Source organism: Ochotona princeps, chromosome 29, assembly GCF_030435755.1.
Source record: "Ochotona princeps isolate mOchPri1 chromosome 29, mOchPri1.hap1, whole genome shotgun sequence".
Classification (NCBI taxonomy): domain Eukaryota; kingdom Metazoa; phylum Chordata; class Mammalia; order Lagomorpha; family Ochotonidae; genus Ochotona; species Ochotona princeps.
The window spans coordinates 18,842,949-18,866,341 of NC_080860.1; the positions used below are offsets into that span (position 1 = coordinate 18,842,949).

General features: G+C 48.2%; 1 protein-coding gene across 1 annotated transcript; it reads left to right on the forward strand.

The window, feature by feature from the left end:
- The first annotated feature begins 11,991 nt into the window (after positions 1-11,991).
- LOC101516770 (zinc finger protein OZF) lies at positions 11,992-17,810 on the forward strand. The gene is made up of 5 exons (XM_004592135.4): positions 11,992-12,055; positions 13,935-14,061; positions 14,249-14,335; positions 15,110-16,489; positions 17,758-17,810. The coding sequence occupies exons 1-5, from the start codon at positions 12,020-12,022 to the stop codon at positions 17,808-17,810; spliced, it is 1,683 nt and encodes a 560-aa protein (XP_004592192.4). The 5' UTR covers positions 11,992-12,019.
- Positions 17,811-23,393: the final 5,583 nt, after the last annotated feature.

The window sequence follows — 23,393 nt, forward strand, 5'->3', positions numbered from 1 at the left end:
CAGCCCTGACCATTCCCAAGCCTGGATCCCCAGCCCTGGGGGTCCCCAGGGCAGCCAAACTCAAATAAGCTTTTTTTTTTTTTCCTTCTGATATGCTCCTGCTGCCTCTTGCCCCAATGGGGGAAGCGCCCGTAGTCCTGTGCCGCCCACCAAGACTCCTACAGCTTTGCCAAATGTGCCCAGCTTTGCCATTCTTACAACCGCCACCAGCCTTGCCAAGGGTTTATGGGCACGCATCCGAGGGGGTCCCCTGTGAGGTGCGGTGGGGAAGTCATGCCCCATGTCCCCCACTCCAGGGTAGAAGGGCCCACCGTGCCCAGGTGCCAATAAACCACATGTTCTAAACCCTGGCGCCTAGGTCCTGCTGTCTCCTCACTGGCCCTTGGGTGTCTTGCCTCCACCGTGTGTCCATCCAGGGTCCTTGGGGGACTCATCTGCCATTGGGAAGTGTCCCCTTCCCCCCCCAGCCAAGCCTGTTCTCTCAGCGGAGGCTCCAAGAAGCAAGAGGGTGCTTGGAGACCCCTCTCACTATGAGGACCTGTGTGACATTGGGGTGCCTCACCAGCCACCAGTGGCCCCTGAGGTGTGGGGCCAGGCACCCCTGTGCTGAGGGTGCAGAGGCATCCCTGGAATGCCTGGGTCCTTCCTCCCAGTGCTGGGGCCCAGCCACAGCAGGACCTCCCCTGTGGAGTTGCCCTGCAGATGTGGGGTGCGCCGTGGGGAGCCATGGAGTCCCACTGAGTCTTCACCTGCTGGCTCTTCCTGAGGGCCAAGATTTCGGGAGAATCTCCACTTCTTCATCCAAACTTCCACTTGAAGGTGTCTAAGTCCTCGGTGTTTTAAGCTGATAACCAGGCTTTAGAGATGGCAGTTATGGGAAGCTCCAGAACAGAAGAGGTGGGGAGGTGTGTGGGGAGGCCAAGGCCTAGGGTTTGACAGAGAACTGCCAAGGGCTGGGATCCCTGAGCAAGCTGCCAGGAGGGCAGCCCAGTGGCTTTGCATGGGGAACATGGGGGAGGAAGGGCCAGGCCTGGGTGCCTCTGTGGGAGGTGGGTGGGTTCACTGTTGGAATGAGGTTCACATTCCTGTTGAAAGAAAGGGGCTGGAGGGCAGCTCTGTGATCTCCGCATCCGAGGGTCTTTGCTGGAGCTGCCCGCCACCTGCAGGCCCCACCTGCTGCCTGCCTGCCTACTCCAGATCTGTGCAGACCCCCCTCCCCCATGGCCAGCAGCAAGGCACTGCTGTACCATACTTCCTTGCACAGCTTCTGCCAGGGCAGAGACCCAGGAGGGCAGTGCCCTCACTCCTCCTTCCCTCCCTGCACCGCCTTGCAAGGCCTACAGCCAAGTCCCATTTGGTTCAAGCAGGATCGCTTGTTCCCAGCACGTTGTCTCACATCTCCACGGCCAGATGCTCGCTTCCCACTGTCCCCTGTCCCACTGCCATGCAGCAAGGAACCTGAACAGTATCCTGTCTAGGCAGAAGGTGGCACAGCTGTGGGACCAGCCCACTGCCATGGCAGGTAGGGGCAAGGGCAGGATGAGGTGACCTGAGCCAGTCTCTGCTGGAAACAAGACAATCCCTCCCTCCACTTCCCAGACCTCACCCTCCTGCTCTGGCTAGGCCAGGCAGCCGCAAGGAAAAGGGGTTTGCTGACCTCACTGTGCTGAAGTGAGAGTGGTATCGGACATCACATGACAAGACACAGCAGGTTCCAGGATTCAGTGAGGGGGCTCCAAGGACCCCCAATCCATCCAAATTACCTTTCCCAGAAGAGGCTCCTTGACTTTCCACTAGGTATTTCCCTAATACCCCGGTACTGGGCCCTGCCACCTATGTGTAAGACCCGGATGGAGCTCCTGGCTCCAGCCCTGAACAGCCCCTCCCTGCCTGTCCATTGGGGCTGTCTGGGCAGCAAAGTAGTGGATGAAGCATCTCTCCCTTTCTCTCCCCATTTTTCTTTCTCTCCCACACTTATTGCAACTCTGACGTTCAAATAAAAAGTCTTAAGTTTATAAATATTGAGTAGTTAGATATAATCTGTGCTTCTGAGTGATAGAAGTAATAGCATAGGGCAAGCATGGTGGCACAGCACTCTAATCTTCCATGTGCATCACCAGCAGCCCATGTTCATTGCTCTTTCTAGTCACTGCTGGTCCATTTCTGATTGAGCTGCTTGCTCTTGACCAGGGGAAGCAACTGAGTGAGGATGGGCCAAGGCTTAGGGCTCCTGCCATGAAGAAGTTCCTGGCTCCCAGCTTTGGCTCAGCTGTAGGCATTGAGGCCATTTGGGGACTGAACCAGTGGCTGGAAAAATCTCCTGTCTCTCTCAAAAAAAAATCTTTCAAATGAAAAATGAATAGGGGTGTCCACTATGGGCGCTGGATTGCGTTCCAGCTGTCCACCTCCCATCCAGCTCCCTGCTCGTGGCCTGGGAAAGCAGTCGAGGACGGCCCAAAGCCTTGGGACCCTGCACCTGCGAGGGAGACCCCAAAGAAGATTCTGGTTCCTGGCTCTGGATCAGCTCAGCTCCAGCCATTGCAGCCACTTGGGGGGGAAAGAACCAGAGTATGGAAGATCTTTCTGTCCTATCTGTAAATCTGCCCTTCCAATACACATAAGTAAATTTTAAAAAAAATAAATATTAAAATTTGACTAAGAAGAGAAAAACAAAATTTAGTTTCAGCCATGGGAGAAAAGAATACTCAAGGTGAGTGTTACACCAACAGGTATCTAAAGTGAAAGCTTGTTGAGGACTGGGTGATGGGCACGGATGAAGACACTGCTTGGGGTGCCCACATCTCATGTCCTAAGCGCCTGGTTTGTGTTTGTTGCAATTGTCATGTTGTCACGCTTGGGGGGAGTTTACTAGGCAAGGGATGACTGCCTGGTGGTTGGGATGTCAGTTAAGACATAGCAACTGGATTCCATTGCCAACACCAACTCCCGACTGTGACATGATGGGTCATGGCGTTGTTGCCACCCCAATGGGAAACTGGGATTGCATTGCTGGCTTTTGGTTTAGCCCCAGCCCCAACCACTGTGGGTATTTGGGAGCCAATCAGCACATGGGAACATTTTTTGTCTCCTTCCCTGTCTCACGGATACATAAATTGGACAAGGAAAGCATTGCCATAAAGTTGTCCACATAAAATACAGAGTTTTGAAACGTTTATGGAAACGTGTATATTATGAAAAAACTACATAGATTTCTAATTTGTGTGTGTGTGTATGTATATTTGAAAGGCAGAGTAAGAGAGAGAGGGGAGGAGCGATCTGCTATGCACTGGTTCACTCCCCCAGGGGCCACAGTAATCAGGTCTGGGCCAGGCAGAAGCCTTGAGCCCAGGGCTCCACCAGGGTAAAGGGCCTACACCAGGTGGAGGGGTCGACTTCATCTCTACACTCATCCAGCTAGAAGATGGCCCCAAAGCTTTGGGACCCTGCACCCACATGGGATACCGGGAAGAGACTCCTGGCTCCTAACTTCGGATCAGCTTAACTTCGGCTGTTGTGGCCATTTGAGGAGTAAATCAGCGGACGTAAGATTTTCCTCTTTGTCTCTCCTCCTTTCTGTATATCTAAATTTCCAATAAAAATAAATAAATCGGGACAAAAAAAAAATAAAGTCGGCAGATCCACTGAAGGGAAGATGCTCTGGCAGTGGGCTCTTCAGTTGGTGAACATCGCCACCTGCTGGGCACGGCGGACCACAGCAGGGAGAGTTTCCTCAGCTCAGCCCAGCCTCCCCGCTCAGTCCCCTTGCCTGGGCAAACCAAGTGACCGCCTCATCCCAGGGGCGATTCCGATTGGCTGCGTCATCTGGGACGTGCTGCTTTTACTGACTGGGCAAACCGGCCAATCAGAGGGGTCAGAGTAACGCCGTGCAGTCCCGCGGGATCTTCTTTCTCCTCGTGGCCATCCTCATTTCCTGAGGTCCGGCCGCCGGCGAGTGTTCTAGAACCGCACGCCGAGGGAGCCCTGAGCAGTTCCCCGGGACACGCTGCAGTCCGAAAGCGGTGAGTGTGCGTGTGGAGAGTCCGCTGCGGCCGGGAGGGCGCCGGCTGCGGGCAGAGTGCTGTGTGGGCAGCTGTGTGCGTGCGGGGCGTGTGCCCTGGGATGGTGCGGGGAGGTTGGCGTGGCGGCGGGGCTTCCTGTGCGGTGTTCCTGCTCGGGGCAGCTGTGCGCTCTGGGTGCTCTGGCCTCGGTTCCCGCAGGTGCAGGCGTGGCTGCGTGAGGCCGGGCTGGGCAGCAGGGCTCCCCAAGCAGTGCTCCCGGCATAGCTCGTCCTGGGAGCGTGTGTGTGTTTCCTGTGGCGTGCGAGGGGCAGTGTTACTGACTCGGTGTGTTCTTTCGGGGAAGGTTTTATTTGGCTCGGGGCTTTGGTGAAGGTGGAGAAGCAGCATCTTGGTGATGGCCTTGGCAGAGGCCTGAGTTGTTCTGTTAGGGTCCGGTTTTGCCAACTCCCCAGAAACGACAGAGTCTCACTGGTAATGCAAAAGCAAGCAGAGTTTATTGTGCCAGCGTGCTGGGGTCAGACTGTTGTTGGGGCACGCAGGGCAGCCAAGGAGAGGTCGGACCCCGAACTAGAAAGAGCCAGTGATGATATAGGCCCCTTTGGCCGTTACACGCATCACAGTCCACGCAAATCCAAACGCGGCAATCGGCTTAAAGAGTAACAAACTTCAGACACGTCATCTTTAGGGCTTCCAGGTGCAAACAGTCCCCTCCGTTCCCAGACGCATTATCTTTATGGCTCCTTCTGTTCCTGGGACTGGATAATTGTGACACTGTTCTCAAGGCCACAGAGGAACAAAGGACATATTTATCGCTAAAGTGGAGTTTTCCCATGGTCCGGATGCATCCTGACCTAGCAAAGTAGCAGTTTTTTGGCACGAGGCGGCCTAACACTGTCTAAACGCTAGCATTCTAACATTCTACTAACACTCTAACAGTTCCAGGGACCACGTGTTCAAAGAGAGGGGGCAAAAGGGGGAAGGAAGAGGCTTCTTTGAAATACGACCCCTCCGAAGCTGGACTTTAACCCATTAGTCACGTGAATGGGTTTATCCTGTCAGCTTTTATAAGGTCTCACCTCCTCCCATCTCTACATATATCTCAATTAATTAAATTTACCCATGACTTGCTGTTAACCCTGACAATGAGCACATAAATGCATACACCCTACATTGCAAAATCCAACATTCCACCAAAATTTATGCTGCCAATTGTTTTCCTGCAAAAATCATTTTATTTAGCCATATATAAGTGATATTCAGCCATATCAAAGTTGTGGGAAACATATTTGTAGTGCTTCATGATATGGTTGGTGTTTAAGGGATACGTCAGGAATGATTTGTGCACTTTGGATTTTCTTAGCTTTTTCAACAGCTAAGCGGAACTGACACTGAATAGCAAATACAGTTTGAGCATACAGCATTTTCATTTTGTGTCCACAGAATTGGTGTAGGGTACTGTGGGATTTCCCGTGTGATGGGAGTGGCACTGATTGCCTGTTTGAGCCACAGGGAAGCCTCTGCTACTGAGCTCACGCTGGGCGGGATTCCTGAATCAGTAAAGAGAGGGGCAGGTGAGCAGAACATGCACACGCCTGCTTTGGCCTGACGCCTGCTTTGGCCTGGCGCCTGCAGGACGCTGCGTGTGGGACTGAGCCCTGAATCTGCAAGGCCTCTGCTGACTACGGGATGCCGGAATTGAATTGTGTTGTGGGTAATGCTTGTTGGAGAGTTGGTTGGTGTTCAGCTCCATCTCGCAGTTTGGGTTAGAAGTGATGACTGAGGAAGACACCCCATAGCAGAGCCTCAAGCTGACGTTGCTGGGTGAGAATTAAGACCCCGGACGGGGGAGGTTTTCCAGACGTTGTGGAGGGGAAGGTAGTTGGCATGGCTCTGCCAGAACTAGATTTACAGCTGATTAGGTTTTCCTTAGGAGTATCCAGGAGTGCTGTGTATCCGCAGTAGGAGTGCTCTTCCAGGTTTGGGACCATGGCTGGCCTGAGTGCGGGCTCCCTGTGAGCTCGTGGGTAAGCAGGCTGCTTCCAAGTGCTTTCTCTTACCTGTCTTTGTGGAAATCATTGCTTTTTTTTGAAGATTTATTTTTATTGTAAAGTCAGATATACAGAGAGGAAGGTCCTCCAACCATTGATTCACTCCCCAAGTGGCCTCAACAGTCAGAGCTGAGCTGATCTGAAGCCAGCAGCCAGGAGCCTCTTTTGGGTGTCCCACACGGGTACAGAGTCCCAAGGCCTTGGGCCATCCTTGACCGCCCCTTCCAGGCCAAAAGCTGGGAGCTGGATGGGAAGCGGGGCTGCTGGAATTAGAACCGGCGCCCATTTAGGATCCCGGTGCATGCAAGGTGAGTAGCTGCTAGGCTACTGTGCCTGGCTCAAAATTGATTATTCTATTTTTTTTTTTTTAAAGATTTATTCATTTTATTACAGCCAGATATACACAGAGGAGGAGAGACAGAGAGGAAGATCTTCCGTCCGATGATTCACTCCCCAAGTGAGCCGCAACGGGCCGATGCGCGCCGATCCGATGCCGGGAGCCTGGAACCTCTTCCAGGTCTCCCACGCGGGTGCAGTGTCCCAAAGCATTGGGCCGCCCTCAACTGCTTTCCCAGGCCACAAGCAGGGAGCTGGATGGGAAGTGGAGCTGCCGGGATTAGAACCGGCGCCCATATGGGATCCCGGGGCTTTCAAGGCGAGGACTTTAGCCGCTAGACCACGCCGCCGGGCCCAAAATTGATTATTCTAAAATGAATATTGCTTTTTCAGGTTTAATTAGACTGGTGTCATCATGAACTGTATTTTTGCATATATTTAATACTTGTGTTCTGTCTATATTAATATTATGAGAATGCATAGTTATATGTTCTGAGAAAACTGGATTGTGGTTAACACAATAATGATCATCCAAAATATATAAAATGCTAATGAGTAAATCATGGCCTTTGTCATGTGTGTAATACTCCCCAGATGGCCCTGACAGCCAGCACTGAGCGAGGCTGACTTCAAGGGCCAGGAGCTTCACCTGGGTTTCCCATATGGCTGGCAGGGGCCCAAACGTTTGTGTCATCTTCTGTAGCTTTTCTCAGGCAACTATTAGGGATCTAAATAACAAGTGGAGCAGCTGGAATACAAACTGACATTATGGCCTGGCATTACGGCCTCAGTGGCTTGAATCTCACCTTGAAAGCACCGGGATTCCATATGGGTGCGAGTGCGTGTCCCTGTGGCCACCCGTAGCAGCCAGCTCCCATCTCGTGGCCTGGGAAGGCAGTAGAAGATGGTCCAGACTTTGGGACTCTGCACCCGCGGGGGAGACCGGAAAGAAGCTCCTGGCTTTTTGAACGGGCTGGGCTCAGGCTGATAGGCTCACTTGGGGAGTGAACCAGCAAATGGAAGATCTTTCTGTCACTGCACTTCGCTTTATATCTGCCTTTCTAATATAAATGCAACTTTTTTAGGTGATTGTTTTATATTTGATGATTTTTACATCGTTGATTAGGGTGCAAAGGGTCAAGGGCTACAGGAAAGTGGGTGTGATCACCATTGCCACATTCTCTTTTTTCTTTCCTGTATCTGGGGGAAGAAAGGAGATAAGAAGAGAAGCCATACCCAGCCTCCCAATCACCTCCGTACTTTTGGAATGCAGCACAGCCACCCTACGCCATCGCAGGGGCACCAATGTGGGGCATGCTCCAAGGGTCCTGCTCAAGAGGTTTTGACAGTTTAACAGTTCTGAATTGCTGCCAGTCTCGCCATTCCAGGCGTGATGAAATCTCTCCAGAATCCGCTGGCTGACTTAGGACACCTTAGAGTCTCCGTTTGCCTGGATATTCACTGCCAGCACATGGCTGGGGTAGTTGATTGATTTGTTCTGTCCTCCATCCTCTGTTGTGGTACCAGGTGTCCTCCGCAGGTTCCAACAGACTATCATATCCTCCATGTGCACCTGGAGACGCTGTCCACTGCTCTGTCTGAGCTACTGGAGAGGCTCAGCTTTGACACATGCACTCCATGGTCAGACCATGCAAGCTGCACTTCTCTTCATGGTTGGCTTTGTGAGATCAGCAGTTCAGTGGGAGGGATCCCCAAAGAAACTTCGTCTGAGGTGATCCCAGACCAGATTCTTGTATGTGCTTGCCAGTACAGGGTCCGGCACGGTCCATTACCCCAGTCAGCTTTTTATGCACATGCTGGTGGTTGCAGTTGCTGGGTCAGTTCTGTTTCCAGCCCTGTCTTCTACATAAATGAGTGGGTGTTGGAGCTCAGCCCAATCCTGCCCACCTCACACTCGGCACTCACACAAACCAGTGGGAGCTGCAGCCTAGTTGGAGCGACCTGCAATAACCCCCACCAGGCCTGTCCCCTGCCCTGGTTCCAGTGCTTTCCAGTATTTACAGCAGACTGGTCCAGTCTGTCCCATATCCCATTCAGCTCTTATACATGTCAATGGGAATTAATGCCTAGTTCAGCCCACCCAGCCCCACTATCTAGCCCACACACATGACGGTGGGTGCCATTCTTTTTCCTCATGCCTGCCCCAGTCCTGGTTCTCATGCTCTCCAGTGGTAGTGGCAACCCAAGAGGGAGGTGCCCAGTATTTCCCTCCTTGGCCCACTCCCACTCCCGGATCAGGAGTTTGTTCTGAGTCTTCCTTATGGGTGCAGGGTCCCATCCGATGATTCGCTCTCCAAGAGACCACAATGGCCGGTGCTGCGCCGATCCAAAGCCGGGAACCAGGAACCTCTTCTGGGTCTCCCACGTGGGTGCAGGATCCCAAAACTTTGGGTCGTCCTTGACTGTTTTCCCAGGCCACAAGCAGGGAGCTGGATGGGAAGTGGAGCTGCCGGGATTAGAACCAGCACCCATATGGGATCCCGGGTGTGTTCAAGGCGAGGACTTCAGCTGCTAGGCCACGCCGCCAGGCCTTAAAGATTAATTTTATTCTGAAGTCAGATATACAGAGAGGAGGAGACACAGAGAGGAAAATTTTCTGTCCACTGATTCACTCCTCAAGTGGCTGCAACAGTCAAAGCTGAGCCAGTCTGAATACTTGACCCTGGGAGCCTCTTTTGGGTCTCCTGCGTGGGTGCAGGGTCCCAAGGCTTTGAGCCATTTTCTACTGCTTTCCCAGGTCACAAGCAGGGAGCTGGATGGGAAGTGGAGCTGCTGGGATTAGAACTGGCACCCATATGGGATCCCAACGCTCGCAAGGCGAGGAATTTGATTGAAAACAGAGTACTGAATTTAAACTTGGACAGGCAAATTTGCAGAGAGAAGGCAAGACCGGGGAAGATCTCCCATGCACTGATTCATTCTCCAAATGACTGCAGTGGCCACAGCTGAGCCTATCTGAAGCCAGCAGCTTTCTGGCCCTCCCAAGAGGGTAGAGGGTCCCAAAGCTTCAGCCTGCATGTGAGCTGGGATTACATGGCGGGCTGGGCTAAGGGGTCATATCCACTGATGCAAGCATGAGCCAGAAGTGCAGGCTGCTTGGCCTTTGCCACAGCATCAGCTGGCAAGTGCCAGGACTGAGGGCAAGTCCTATCATGTAGACTGCAGAGCCTCCTGGAAAGTACAGGATCCAGGGCTGGGAGTGGGTGGGCCTACTAGAGAAACTGCGTTCACCCCTCTGATGGGATGTAGCTCCTACTAATGAGCATGGGCTGGCTAGGCGGTAGCACCCACCAGCATCAATGTGGGGTCAATAGTGGGGTTGGTCGGGCTTAGCTAGACTGTAGACCACTGATGTCTATGAGAACAATATGGATTGAGAAAGTAACTGGACCAGTCAGCTGCACATACTGGCATGTGCATGACCCAGGGCTGAGGTTGGGCCAGATGAGGTTTTGGAGATTCGTTCCTGCTGGGCCGCAGTTGCCACTGGTGTATATGAGGGCCGAGTGTCCGATTGGCATGGTCACGCTGGGCAGCAGCATCAGTTGGTTTGTAAATGTGTTGGGGCGTGGGACCAAACTAACCTAGCAACTGCCACCGTCAGCGTGTGTGTTCTGATGTGGGTGATGAATTGAGCCGGACATCACACTGACTGGTACACACAGGAGTCAGGTCTGTATTCACTTTAGATGACGCTTCTCTGGAAACCTTACTCCCCAGCTGGACTCCTGAACTGAAAACTCCAACCACAGGGAAAATCACAGGACCTGTGGTCTGACGCTGGAGTGCAGGTGTCACAACTCTGTCTCCTTAGCTGCTGAAGCCTGTGAAGTGGATGACATGCCCAGATGCTCATGGGGGAAGTTATGGATCACTGCAGCCTGCAGAGAACGTCTAGTACCGTGAATGGCAGAACAAACTGGACAACTCTCCAGGCCAGGCTTTCACAGTGATTTGTGCAAACGGAGACTTAAGGTGGACCATGTCACCAAATGGACTTGGAAGGATTTCCTGCAATTAGAAAGAATGGAATCAATACCTCAGCACTATGAAGTCTGCTTAAGTGGTATCCTCAGAACATACTGGACATCAGGGATCTTGAATGATATCAGGTGGCCGTCCCCTGTCCCTGAGTACTGATGTGGTTAGGATGCTGTCTGCCAGCTTTCTATGGGAAGGAAAAAAAAGTTGAAAACACCTGTCTCATCCAGTATCCCCCGTTCCTCACCCCTCCGCACCCTGATCAGTGGTCCATATTGGTGTTTATCCTTCTCTACCTTGTAGATATCATAAAAAAATAAGACATATTGAAAAGAGATGAGACAAATGTAGTTAGTTTGTGATGTTGGTGTTGATCATGTAAAAAGAAAGAAAACCTGGTTTCAAAGGACAGTGGGGTTGATGGTGGAAGTTAGGGTATGAGTGGAGATCTTGCTTCCTTTCATTTTAAGATTTATATATCTGAAAGGCAGTTAGAGCTAAAGATAAAAAGAGAGACGTTCAAGCCCTGGTTTATGCCTCAGTATCTGCAGTGGGCAGAGCTGGGCCATCGCCAAAGACCTGGAGCTGCTTTTTTCTTGGGTTTACTTATTTGTTTATTAAATGTTTTAATTTTATTTTTGATGATATTTATGTAGGTGAGAAGGATGCATGCCCATGTGGAGCACTGGCTGGGGTGGTTAGGATTGAGGGATAGGGGAAAGTGGATGAGAGTATTGTTTCCAATTTTCTTCTTTCTATATACGGGGAAGGGGAGAGGAGGGAAACAGCCACAGCCAAAATTTCAACTGCGTAAGTACCCGGGGATGGGGGATACCCACCCGATGTCATCAGAGGACCCCCCCCAAAATGAGCATGCTCCTAGGGTACTGATTAAGTGATGTTGATAGTTCTGAGATGCTGTTGATTTTGTTGCTCCAAAGATGAGGAAATCCTTCCCAGGTCGATGAGCTGACATAATCCACCCTGGAGTCCCACCCTCACAGAGACTTGCTCTCAACACTTAGCTAGCACATGGAGGAGCTTTGTCTGTGTCTTGCTTCTCTGCAGGTCTGCCTTTCTATTATGATTGAGATCAGGCAGTCTCGAGGAGGTCTTCCTAGCCTTGTCATCTGTCAAACCCTATTCCTACCTAGCAAAGCTGATTTATTTTGTTTCTGCAGCCAATACAGCTTGTATCCTGTATTTATTCCTTTTTTAAAAAAAGTTTTATTTATTCTTATTGGAAATTCAAATACACAGAGAGGAGGAGAGTCAGAGGAAGCTGGAGCTGTGCCAATCTGAAGCCATGAGCCTGGAGCCTCTTACAAATCTCCCACACAGGTGCAGGATCCCAAGGCTTTGGGCTGTCTTCAACTGCTTTCCCAGACCACAAGCAGGGAGCTGGATGGGAAGCGGGGCCACCGGGAATAGAACCGGCACCCATATGGGATCCAGCGTATTCAAGGCAAGGACTTTAACTGCTAGGCTACCATGCCTGGCCCTCCTGTATCCATTTCTATCATGACATTGCTTGGCACAATGGAATAAGCAAGACCAGTTCTCTCATAACTCTCGTTCTGTTTTTCTTCCAGGTATAACCTTGAAGTCTATTCCATGTTTCAAAGGCTAGAGGAAATGAACACGCAGACAGTAAGTTAGTGATTTCTGAGCTTGTTTCACATTCTTTTTCAGAAGCTTTATGTGGCTGTATGCCTCAGTATTCATTTCATCATGGTTCCAGAATGGTGCATATATTTTGTCTTTTGTATTTATAATTGAGGTGTTATTTTTTTTATCAGCTTTCATTCTCTGTTACTGTAAAGTGAGTACACATTTCCTAAGACTTTGAATGTTTTTTGAGTTTCTTCTTTAGTTGTATGTACTTTGTTTCATGCTATTCAGATATATAATCTATTCTGATGAAAGTGGACAAATTTCACACTTGACAAAATATGTATTTTAGTTCAGTGATACTTCCTACTTCTACTCTGTCTCCTGCCTGTATTTGCTACCCACTCTCCTTTTTGGTTGTTGTAGTTTTTGTAGTAGCATACTCTAACTTCATTTCAGAATATAAGGCTTAATACTTCAGTTGATAAAGAGATTGTCACATGGAAGGTAGGAAATAATAAGAACAAAACAAACCCTACTATTGCAATCCCAGAATATTGCTCTTGCACCTACAGGGTGTTTTGCTTTTTTCTTTTTTGTATTAATATATCGGTATATCAGTTATTTCTCTGTTTTATTGAAGAGTATATTCTTTGCTTGCAATTATAGTATTGAATTCAACTTTTTATTATTAGCATTTGTAAAATGTATGATTTGTTTAGTTACTTTGGAGGTAGAGAAAGAAAGTATGATGAAGAGCTATTGAAGTGCTAGCCAAACAAGTGTGTGTATGTGTGTGTGTGTGTGTCCCGGTACAATAACCTAGCAGTGAAAGTCCTCACCTTACGTGCGCCAGGATCCCATATGGGTGCTGGTTCTAATCCCGGCAGCTCCACTTCCCATCCAGCTCCCTGCTTGTGGCCTAGGAAAGCAGTCAAAGATGGCCCATAGCTTTGGGACCCTGCACCTGTCTGGGATACCTGAAGAGGTTGTAGGCTCCTGGCTTTGGATTAGAGCAGCTCCGGCCATTGTGGCCAGTTGCATAGAGCATCAGTGGATGGTAGATTTTCCTGTTTCTCCTCTCTGTATGTCTGACTTTCCAATAAAAATAAAAATAAATCTTTTTTAAAAAATACATATATAAATACATACAGTAGCAACTTGATTGATTATACCTGTTTACCTTATGCATATTTTCTGCACAGTTGGCAGCCTATGACTGGGTCAGTGGCAACTAAATGTGAAAAGAAGAAATTAGTTTTGAGTCAGAGTGTAGTTTATCTCCCAACTGAGCTTATAGTTCATTATGTAAAATTAAAATTTCAGTTTAATTTGAAATACATTGCATGAAATGTAAAAAAAAGAGAAAGCAGAAATGATTCTACTAGGTGCATTTTCAAAAGAAAAAAACAAGCATTGTTAGATACATATTTAATTCTAATATAAGTATGGAAATGTTTATATAAGTTAGGTTTAAACAGTACTACCAAATGTTTATTTTTCCAAATTGGAATAAGAAAGTTGAATTCCATTAATATTAATCAGATTTTAAATACATTAGAATATTTCATCAAATAGTTTTCACAGATCATTAAAGAATTTTCTTGTTCTAGTGAATATGAAACGTGTCTTTCTCATCTAGCATGTTTTTTAGGACTTGTTTGTGTTGACAGATTACACATTTCAGAATCACTCGAGAAAAGGATCAGTTTTAAATAATAAGATGAAATTTATTGTAGTTTTGCTGTTGGAAATTGAATGAAGCATAAGATATTTTCATTTTGATTTTTCCCCTATGTTACCTAATAGAGTGCAAAGTAAACTACATCTATAGATGACATGAAATAAATATCACAGAAGGATGTGCTCTGTATGTCTGTTTAGTGAGGCAGAGCTGAAGAGAAATGTTCTGTTATAGATGTTGGTGTCATTTGAAGACCTGATTATGGAGTTCACCCAGGAGGAATGGAAGATCATGGACAATGCTCAGAGGACCCTATACAAGGATGTGATGCTTGAGACCTATAGCAATCTGCTTTCCTTGGGTGAGTGAAATTCTGTTGATAAAAGAAAGAAGTTTCTACAATCTAGTGCTTGATAGAACTAGTGTTTGAGGCTATTAAGTATGTGAGTTCTATGCTGCAGGATGTGGTTCACATCAGCCTTTCTGTGGGACCAAGATTTTGTCCTTTAAGTCCCCAAGTTATTGATTTCACAACGTCCCATTACTAGGATACTACATTAGCAAGCCTGATGTGATGTTGGAACAAGGAGCAATGCCATGGACAGTGGAAAAACCTGTTAACAAACAAGTCTCAGGTAAGTCAGCTCATGCTGGGCGGAAAAGCTGACACATTTTAGGTCTTATCCCTAAGGATAGCTCATATCATGATCAGGCACAGGGATTCTACGTCCTTGTTAAAGGATGTATAATTGGGAATATAGACTTCCAGAGAGAAGGAGAGACAGAGAGGAAGCTCTTCCATCTGCTGGTTCACTTCCCCAGTGGCTGAAGCTGGGCTGATCTGAAGCCAGGGGCCAGTCAACTGGATGGGCAGCGGAGCAACTGGGATTATATGGAATCAGTATGGTATTGCACTGGCCACTTCCCCCACAAATGTATTCTTCAGATGCCATCAACAGAATAAGACCAAAGTGAAATTTTAAAAATGAAAACACATATTGAGCTTTGATGTTTGTCACGTGAACTCAAGCTCTGGAACCATCATCTAACTCCCAAGATCCCTTAGTTGGAAGTTATACTGGAAGCATAGTCGAGAGGACTGAAGCCTGGTGCTGTACGGGTATCTTGGGCATTGATTTCACTTCCTGTACACCATCCTTTGTCCTGTTCATCCCCCCCCTTAAAATACAGAGTTTCAAGTTATTAAAAATATTATTGAGTAGTCAGAAAAGTATTATATTAAAAGCTAATGGAAAAAATGTGATATTCAGCAATGAACATATTTTGCTCATGTGTTAACATCTGATTCATCTAGAGAAACAAGAAATTTCACTGATTCTGCATGAGCAATTGAAAAGAAATACTTAGATGTGATTCAGGGATATAGTGGTTTTTTCCCTTCATTTCAGATGGCCACAAAAAGGATGAACTGCATGGAAATAAGAAAAGTCAAATCAACCTCAGGAAAGTTGTAAACACCAACTCAGGTCTCAATCAACAGCAGAGAAATCACCGAAAGGAGAAACCTTATGAATGTCAGGATTCTGGAAAAGCCTTTCGTGACAAGTCAGCTCTCATTACACATCAGGCCAAAGCATTTCACCAGAGGTCATCTTTCATTGTACGACAGAGGATTCACACAGGGAAGAAACCCTTTAAATGTAAAGAGTGCAGAGAAGGAATTTGCCAGCAATCACACCTAGGCAAACGTCTGAAAATTCACAGAGGCAAAAAAGTGCATGAATGTGAAGAGTGTGGAAAAGACTTTCAGTATAAATCATCTCTCATTAGACATCAGAGAATTCACACAGGGGAGAAACCTTTCACATGTAAAGAGTGTAGAAAAGCATTTTGCCAGCAGTCACAACTAAGCAGGCATCTGAAAACTCACACAGGGGAGAAACCTTTTACATGTAAAGAGTGTGGGAAAGCCTTTTGTGATAAGTCATGTCTCATTAGACATGAGAGAATTCACACAGGGGAGAAACCTTTTACATGTAAAGAGTGTGGGAAAGCCTTTTGTGATCATTCATCTCTCATTAAACATCAGAGAATTCACACAGGAGAGAAGCCTTTTAAATGTAAAGAGTGTGGGAAAGCATTTTTTCACCAACCAGCACTAAGCAAACATTTGATAATTCACAAAGGGAAGAAATCTCATGAATGTGAAGAGTGTGGAAAAGCCTTTCATTATAAGTCATCTCTCATTTCACATCAGAGAATTCACACGGGGGAGAAACCTTTCACATGCAAGGAGTGTGGCAAAACTTTTTGCCAGCAGTCACAGTTAATCATACATATGAGATATCACAAAGGGGAGAAACCTTTTAAATGCAAAGAGTGTGGGAAAGCCTTTTGTGATAAGTCATGTCTCATTAGACATGAGCGAATCCACACAGGAGAGAAACCCTTTAAATGTAAAGTGTGTGGGAAAGCATTTTGCCAGCAATCACAAGTAAGCCAACATCTGAAAATTCACACAGGGAAGAAATCTTATGAATGTGAAGAGTGTGGAAAAGCCTTCTATGATATGTCATCTCTCGCTGCACATCAGAGAATTCACACGGGGGAGAAACCTTTTAAGTGTAAAGAGTGTGGGAAAGCCTTTTATGATATGCCATCTCTCATTAGACATCAGAGAATTCACTCAGGGGAAACACCTTTTACATGTAAAGAGTGTGGAATGGGCTTTTGTGTTAAGTCATCTCTGATTGCACATCAAAAAGTTCACACAGGGCTGAAATCTCGTGGACTTGGAGAGTGGGGCGGTGTTTTGCCAGCATTCAGAAGTAAGCAATCATGAAAGTTCCTACAAGGATGAATTCTCATGAGTGTGAAGACTGGAAAAGTCTTTTCTGTGCTTGTTCATGTGTTTTAAATTAATTTTATTTAGCGCTTTTTCATTCTTTTTTTTTGCCTTGTTCCATAGGCTGTGGCATTTTCCTTAACCAGTGTCAGATGCCCTCCCCCATGCTAATATTGTCCATCATAAGCAGTCCTAAGTGCATATTTTGCTATTTAAGTGTATCCTGACCTTGTGGGGACAAAGGCTAACAGTCCAGGATCCTATTGTAACAGATACCAATCCATTTCATTGGGGTTCCATCTCTGATTTGGAAGTAGACATACCAACTGCATTATAACTTCACATCTCCAATTAATAGGCTCTATTACAGTTATTCATTCCTTTAAACGAGAAGCCATAAAACAAAAGTCAACAATAGAAAAAAAGTTCAAAATATTTAGAGCACCATGGAGTTAAATAACATGCTGCTGTGTCAATGAAGAAATGAAAAAGAAAACAAAAAACATTAGAGAAATTGATACTCCTGTGTGATCTACAAGTCAGTGAACAATTTGATAAGGAAAAAACAAACTATTTTGATGAAATGAAACTAAAAACAAAAATGTTAAAACACACGGGTTGCAGCACAAACAGTTTTGAAGAGGTTATTGATCTTATAATTTGCATGAAGGTTGTCTTGTATCAGTATTTGTCCTTTTGGGTTTCACTTATTTGAGCATAATGGCTTATAATTGGGACCATTTATTTGCAAATGGTAGAATTTCATTCTTTTTAATTGCTGAGTCCTATTCCATGCAGTAAATGTAACACAGGTCTTTTATACACTATTTAGATGGACGTCTGGTTTGTATCTGTGTCTTTGCTATTGTACATTGTGCTGCTATATATATTGGTTTACAGATCCCTGTCTCATGTGCAGATTTCATTTTCTTTATATATATTCCCAGGAGTGGGATAGCTGGGTCATATGGCAGGTTTATTTGCAGTTCTCCTAGCACTTTGCATACTGACTTCCATTCTACCCAGATGGATGCAATGTTTTCAAAATGCTGTTGATCTCACTGATCTGTGGATGAGGAATCCCTTCCATTGTCCATCGGCTGATACCATTGACCTCACAGCCTCCAATCACCCAAATATTTGCTGTCATTGTTTGACTGGGGTAGTTAGTTGTCCACATGTTCTGTTCTCAATTCTCTGCTATTTTACCAGATGTCCTTTGCAGACCCTAATGAGCTACCATGTCCTCAGTGTGCACCATCCTCTACACTGAGGTGGACCAGCACTCCTGTGTGGGCTCGTGAATGTGAGCCAGGTGACTTGGGCCATGACAGACCCCAGACTCTCAGGACTCATGGGTCCAACAACCAGCTCTCAAGCAGGCTTTGGACCATACAACTTGGGACTTGTCAGACCAACTACCCTGGGCACTCAGGGACCCAGCCCCCACCATTCAGGTGAGCTTGGTGACCTGGACCAGGAGACCCAGGACCCAGTGAGCCCCACACACCTGGGGCTCATGGATTCAGCACCCAATGCACAGGTTGGCACAAGGACTGGGGCCAGGACACTGGGCCCTGCTAGACTCTGCACTCTCAGGATCATAGCCCTCACACCAAATATGTAGGTAGGCCCTAGAACCTGGACCAGGAGGCTCAGGCCCCACTGGACCCCCACCTGGTTCATACCCAGAAACAGCTCACAGAGTTCAGCAGGAGCTGTGCTGAACCAAAGCAGGGAACCAGGAGCTTCCTCCAGGTCTCCTCCATGGGTGCTGAATCCCAAGGTTTTGGGCCAACTGTTGCTGCTTTATCAGGATAGAATAGGGAGCTGGATGGGCTGTGGAGCAACCTGGACTGAACCAGCGCACATATGAGATCCCAGCACTCTCAAGGTGTTGATTTAGCTGCTAGGCTATTGCACCAGACCCCTGCATTTGCAGTGGGATGTTATAATCAAAGAGTCGGAAGCTGGAAGCTTCTTCTCTTGCCATGCCAACTAAGGAGTAAGCATATGCCAACAACCCCTCCACTGCCATTCCAACATGCTGATCAACATTGAAAAGTCATTTGTTAGAATTCTCTTCATAAAATTCTGAGAGGACTAATATTTCTACTCCAAAGACAACACCATCTTCACATTGATTCCAATAGCTACTATTTTCCACAGCCTTCATAGCATGTTCTACCTGAAAAACAACAACAACAACAATTCATCCATTAGCAAGACAATGTCGGGGCAAACAGGTGATGCCCGGTACCAATCTAGCTCAAGATTCTGCAACCACAGGGAAACCCAAGGCCTCTCTGTCTCTGAAATTAATCTTGCATCGCACACTGAAATTTTCCACACAAAGATTCTTCTTTTGTTTGAAAGAAGAACCAAGTCTGTTGTTGACATTTTTATCAAGTTTTCCTCAACACCATTTTTTTTAATGACTTATTCATTTTATTACAGCCGGATGTATACAGAGGAGGGGAGACAGAGAGGAAGATCTTCCATCCGATGATTCACTCCCCAAGTGAGCTGCAAAGGGCTGGTGCACACCAGTCCGAGCCTGGAACCTGGAACCTCTTCTGGGTCTCCCACACGGGTGCAGGGTCCCAATGCATTGGGCCGTCCTCGACTGCTTTCCCAGGCCACAAGCAGGGAGCTGGATGGGAAGTGGAGCAGCCGGGATTAGAACCGGCGCCCATATGGGACCCCGGGGCTTTCAAGGCGAGGACTTTAGCCGCTAGGCCACGTCGCTGGGCCCCAACACCATTTTTTTTTTTTTAAATATAGTCTTCACACTGTTGAATAGGATGGGAATGGTCAAGGACTAGGGGAAGTGGGTGAGACCACTATTTCCGCTCCTTCCTTATCTTCTTCTATCTGGTGGAGGGGTCAGACAGGAGGAAAAACCACACCCAGCTGCCCAACTGCCCCAGCAGCCAGGGGAAGGATTGCCGCCTCCCCCAGTGTCATCCCAGGGTCCCTGAAGTGGGGCACATTTCAGCAGTTTTGATATGGGTCTGGTGTAGTAGCCTAGTGGCTAAAGTCCTCACCTTGCATGTACTGGGATCCCATAGAGGTGCCGGTTCTAATCCTGGCAGCCCTGCTTCACATCCAGCTCCCTGCTTGTGGCCTGGGAAAGCAGTGGAGGATGAACCAAAGCCATGGGGTCCTGCACCCGCGTGGGAGACCCGGAAGAGCTTCAGTGGGGCATGACGGTGCCCTAGCCATGAGACTAAGCACTCTCTAAAGGATAGGTTCAGGATGGGCAGATCAGGTAGGCACAGGTTGGCTTTGTGACCATGACTGACAAGGCATTGGTATGTGCTCCCTGATGTGACATTCCAGGAAGAATTATTTTTTAGATTTATTTATTTTTATCTCAAACCAGATTTTTTTCAAAGGCCTATTTTGCAGAAGGTAGTGGAGACATACAGAGATCTTCCATCCATTCCCCAAATGTCCACAGTGGTCAAGCTGAGCCAAAGACAGAAGCCAGGAGATTCATCCAGGTCTTCCACCTGGGTGCGAGATTCCAAGGCATTGGGCTGTCCTCTAGTGCTGTCTCAGACCACAAGCAGGGAGCTTTAATGGAAATGGGGCAGCTGGGACATGACCCAGCAGCAATATGGTATCTTAGTGCATGCAAGATATCTTCTGCTGGGCCCATGAAATTTTTTTTTTAATTGGAAAAGCAACGTTACAGAGAAGGGTCTCCCATGCAAGTGCAGGGGACCATAGAATTGGGCCATCCTCCACCGTTTTCTCATACTGTAAGCAGGGAGCTGAATTGGGAGTGTAGCAGCTGGGTCTTGAACCGGTGTCCATAAAGCATGCTGGTGCTACAGATGGAAGCTTATCACAATTCTGGCCCCAATAGGAAACAATTGCAAAAGGATCAAATACAAACTAGGAACCATATCTTGGCAATAGAAACAAACACATGGGAATATGTGAAACAAATCTACATTTTCTTTTTAATAATTTTTGAATATTTTTGTTATTGGAAATGCAGATTACAGAGAGAAGGAGAGACAGAATCATATTCCATCTACTGCCTCATTCTAAAAATGGTTGCAAAGTTAGAGATGAGCCCATTCGAAGCCAGGAGCGAGAAACCACTTCTAGATCTCCCACGCAGCTGCAGGATCCCAGAGATTTGGCCATCAACTGCTCCTTTCACAGACCACAGGGAGCTGGATGGGATGTGGAGCAGCCGGGACAAGAGCAAGCGCCCATATTGTATCCAAGTGCTTGTAAGGCAAGGATTTAGCCACTGATACATCGTTCCCAGCCCAATTAGCGCAAATATTTATTCAAACTACATATATGTTATTGGATTAAACCAGGAAATCACTGTTGGTTCTGTAAACTGTTAGCTCATGAGGGAAGTTAGCTTCTCAGCAGAATCAGTGGAGGGAGGAAGAGGCTCTGGCAGTGGGCTCTTCAGTTGGTGAACATCGCCACCTGCTGGGCACGGCGGGCCACAGCAGGGAGAGTTTCCTCAGCTCAGCCCAGCCTCCCCGCTCAGTCCCCTTGCCTGGGCAAACCAAGTGACCGCCTCGTCCCAGAGGCGATTCCGATTGGCTGCGTCATCTGGGAAGTCTGGGCAAATCGGCCAATCAGAGGGGTCAGAGTAACGCTGTGCAATCCCGCGGGATCTTCTTTCTCCTCGTGGCCATCCTCATTTCCTGAGGTTCGGCCGCCGGCGAGTGTTCTAGAACCGCACGCCGAGGGAGCCCTGAGCAGTTCCCCGGGACACGCTGCAGTCCGAAAGCGGTGAGTGTGCGTGTGGAGAGTCCGCTGCGGCCGGGAGGGCGCCGGCTGCGGGCAGAGTGCTGTGTGGGCAGCTGTGTGCGTGCGGGGCGTGTGCCCTGGGATGGTGCGGGGAGGTTGGCGTGGCGGCGGGGCTTCCTGTGCGGTGTTCCTGCTCGGGGCAGCTGTGCGCTCTGGGTGCTCTGGCCTCGGTTCCCGCAGGTGCAGGCGTGGCTGCGTGAGGCCGGGCTGGGCAGCAGGGCTCCCCAAGCAGTGCTCCCGGCATAGCTCGTCCTGGGAGCGTGTGTGTGTGTTTCCTGTGGCGTGCGAGGGGCAGTGTTACTGACTCGGTGTGTTCTTTCGGGGAAGGTTTTATTTGGCTCGGGGCTTTGGTGAAGGTGGAGAAGCAGCATCTTTTTTTTTTTTTAATCTGTTTTATTGTATTGTTGTTGACAATCTTTACATAGTTAATTACCGTTAAAGAACAAAAAAAAAAAAGGTTCAGGGGCTATAGGGAAGTGGGTAATACTATTATGTCCATATTGTTTCCATCATGTATCTGAGGTAAAGGGGGATATTGAGGGAGAAGCCCCACCCAGTTTCCCGCCCACCTCAAGTCCCGGATGTGGGGCATGCTCTGAGATATGTGTTCGAGTGGTTTTAATAGTTCTCCGGTTATGAATCGCTGCCAGTTTCGCTCGATGAGGTGGTCCACTGATTGATATAGTCCATCATGAAGTCTCCGTTCGCCCCATATTTCGCTGCCAACATATAGCTGAGGTGAATGATTGACCTGTTCTGTCTTCTGTCTTTTCTTGGTTAGAGTTCTGAGTCCAGCAGTTCGATTGGGGAGATCTCCAAAGAAACTTTGAGGTATTCCCAGACTAGTTTCTTGTATGTTCTCGCAAGCACAGGGCCCGGCACAGTCCATCACCCCGATCAGCTGGTGGTTTCAATTGCTGGGTTGGTTCTGTTTTCGGTCCCGAGTTGCACTGGAACCAATGGGTGTTGCAGTCCAGTCTGGTTCGGCCCTTACATCAACCAGTGGGAGCTGCAGCCTAGTCAGGGCGACCCACAATAACCCCCACCAGGCCCGCCCCCTACCCTGGTTTGCCAGTATGTGTAGCAGAAGACCAGTCTGTCCCCCATCCCATTTGGCTCTTGTACTTGTCAATGGGTATTAAAGCTTAGTTCTATCTAACCAGCTCAACTATCCAGCCCTCACGGATGTTGTTGAGTACCTCTCTGTCTAGCCATCCCAGCCCCCGTCCTAGTTTTCATGCCCTCCCACGGGAATAGTGACCCAAGAAGGGGGAACCCACTTTTTCCCTCCCAGGTCTCTCTGTCCCGGTTTATGCACTCTTTAGGTGGTTCTGTGATTTGACTTGACAGAATTAATCCCCAGTGCCAGCTTCTGCCAGCTGATGCTGCGGCCAAGCCCAAACATCCCTCACCCACTCTAATTTATGCTTGCACCCACAGGAATAATCAGCCCAGCCTGGCTTTTCCCAGATCTAGTCCACATGCAGCGCACAGGTGTTGTAACCTTGCTTAGTCTGGTCTGTCCCCAGCCCAGCCCACGCTCTCCAGTGGGAGTAGCTGTCCGGTGAGGGGACCAGCCCCTTAATCCCCCTGCCAGTTCTGCTCCTCCCTTCCTGGATCTCACGTGTGCTGGTTGGGTGCTGCATTCATATCCAGTACAGGCAACCACGCCCTGGCATTCCATAATGTGTGCTTGTTTTGTCGCGACCAAACCCTGCTCATCCCACACTCTGTTCTGGTGATCGGATTTGCCAGTGGGTGACATGAACTGATTCAGCCTGGTCTGCTCCTGACCCATGCTGATTGTGTGCCAGTGGGAAACTTTCCATGGCCTATTCTGGGCTGTTTCCTATCATGCTTCTTGCGCTTACCTGCAGAGACTGTGTCCTGCCAGAGGAGTTGCCCAGGCTCCTCCATCAGAACCCCTCCCAATGCCAGATTTTGCGCATGCCAGGGCGTCCTTGAGCCAACCCCTACTCAGTTCACCTCCTGTCCTAGCAGGAACAGTGGCTTTTCCTGGCTGGCTTTCACCCCATTCTGGTTCTTGTTGTTGGATGTTCCAGCCCGGCCATGGCTTGTCCATACCCACATACAGC

Excerpts from the sequence above, each read along its gene's own strand:
- LOC101516770 (XM_004592135.4), top strand. The coding sequence starts at position 12,020 with ATGTTTCAAAGGCTAGAGGAAATGAACACGCAGACA. Across the intron at positions 12,056-13,934 it reads AGGAAATGAACACGCAGACA|ATGTTGGTGTCATTTGAAGA; the intron begins GTAAGTTAGTGA and ends GTTCTGTTATAG. Across the intron at positions 14,336-15,109 it reads TGTTAACAAACAAGTCTCAG|ATGGCCACAAAAAGGATGAA; the intron begins GTAAGTCAGCTC and ends CCTTCATTTCAG.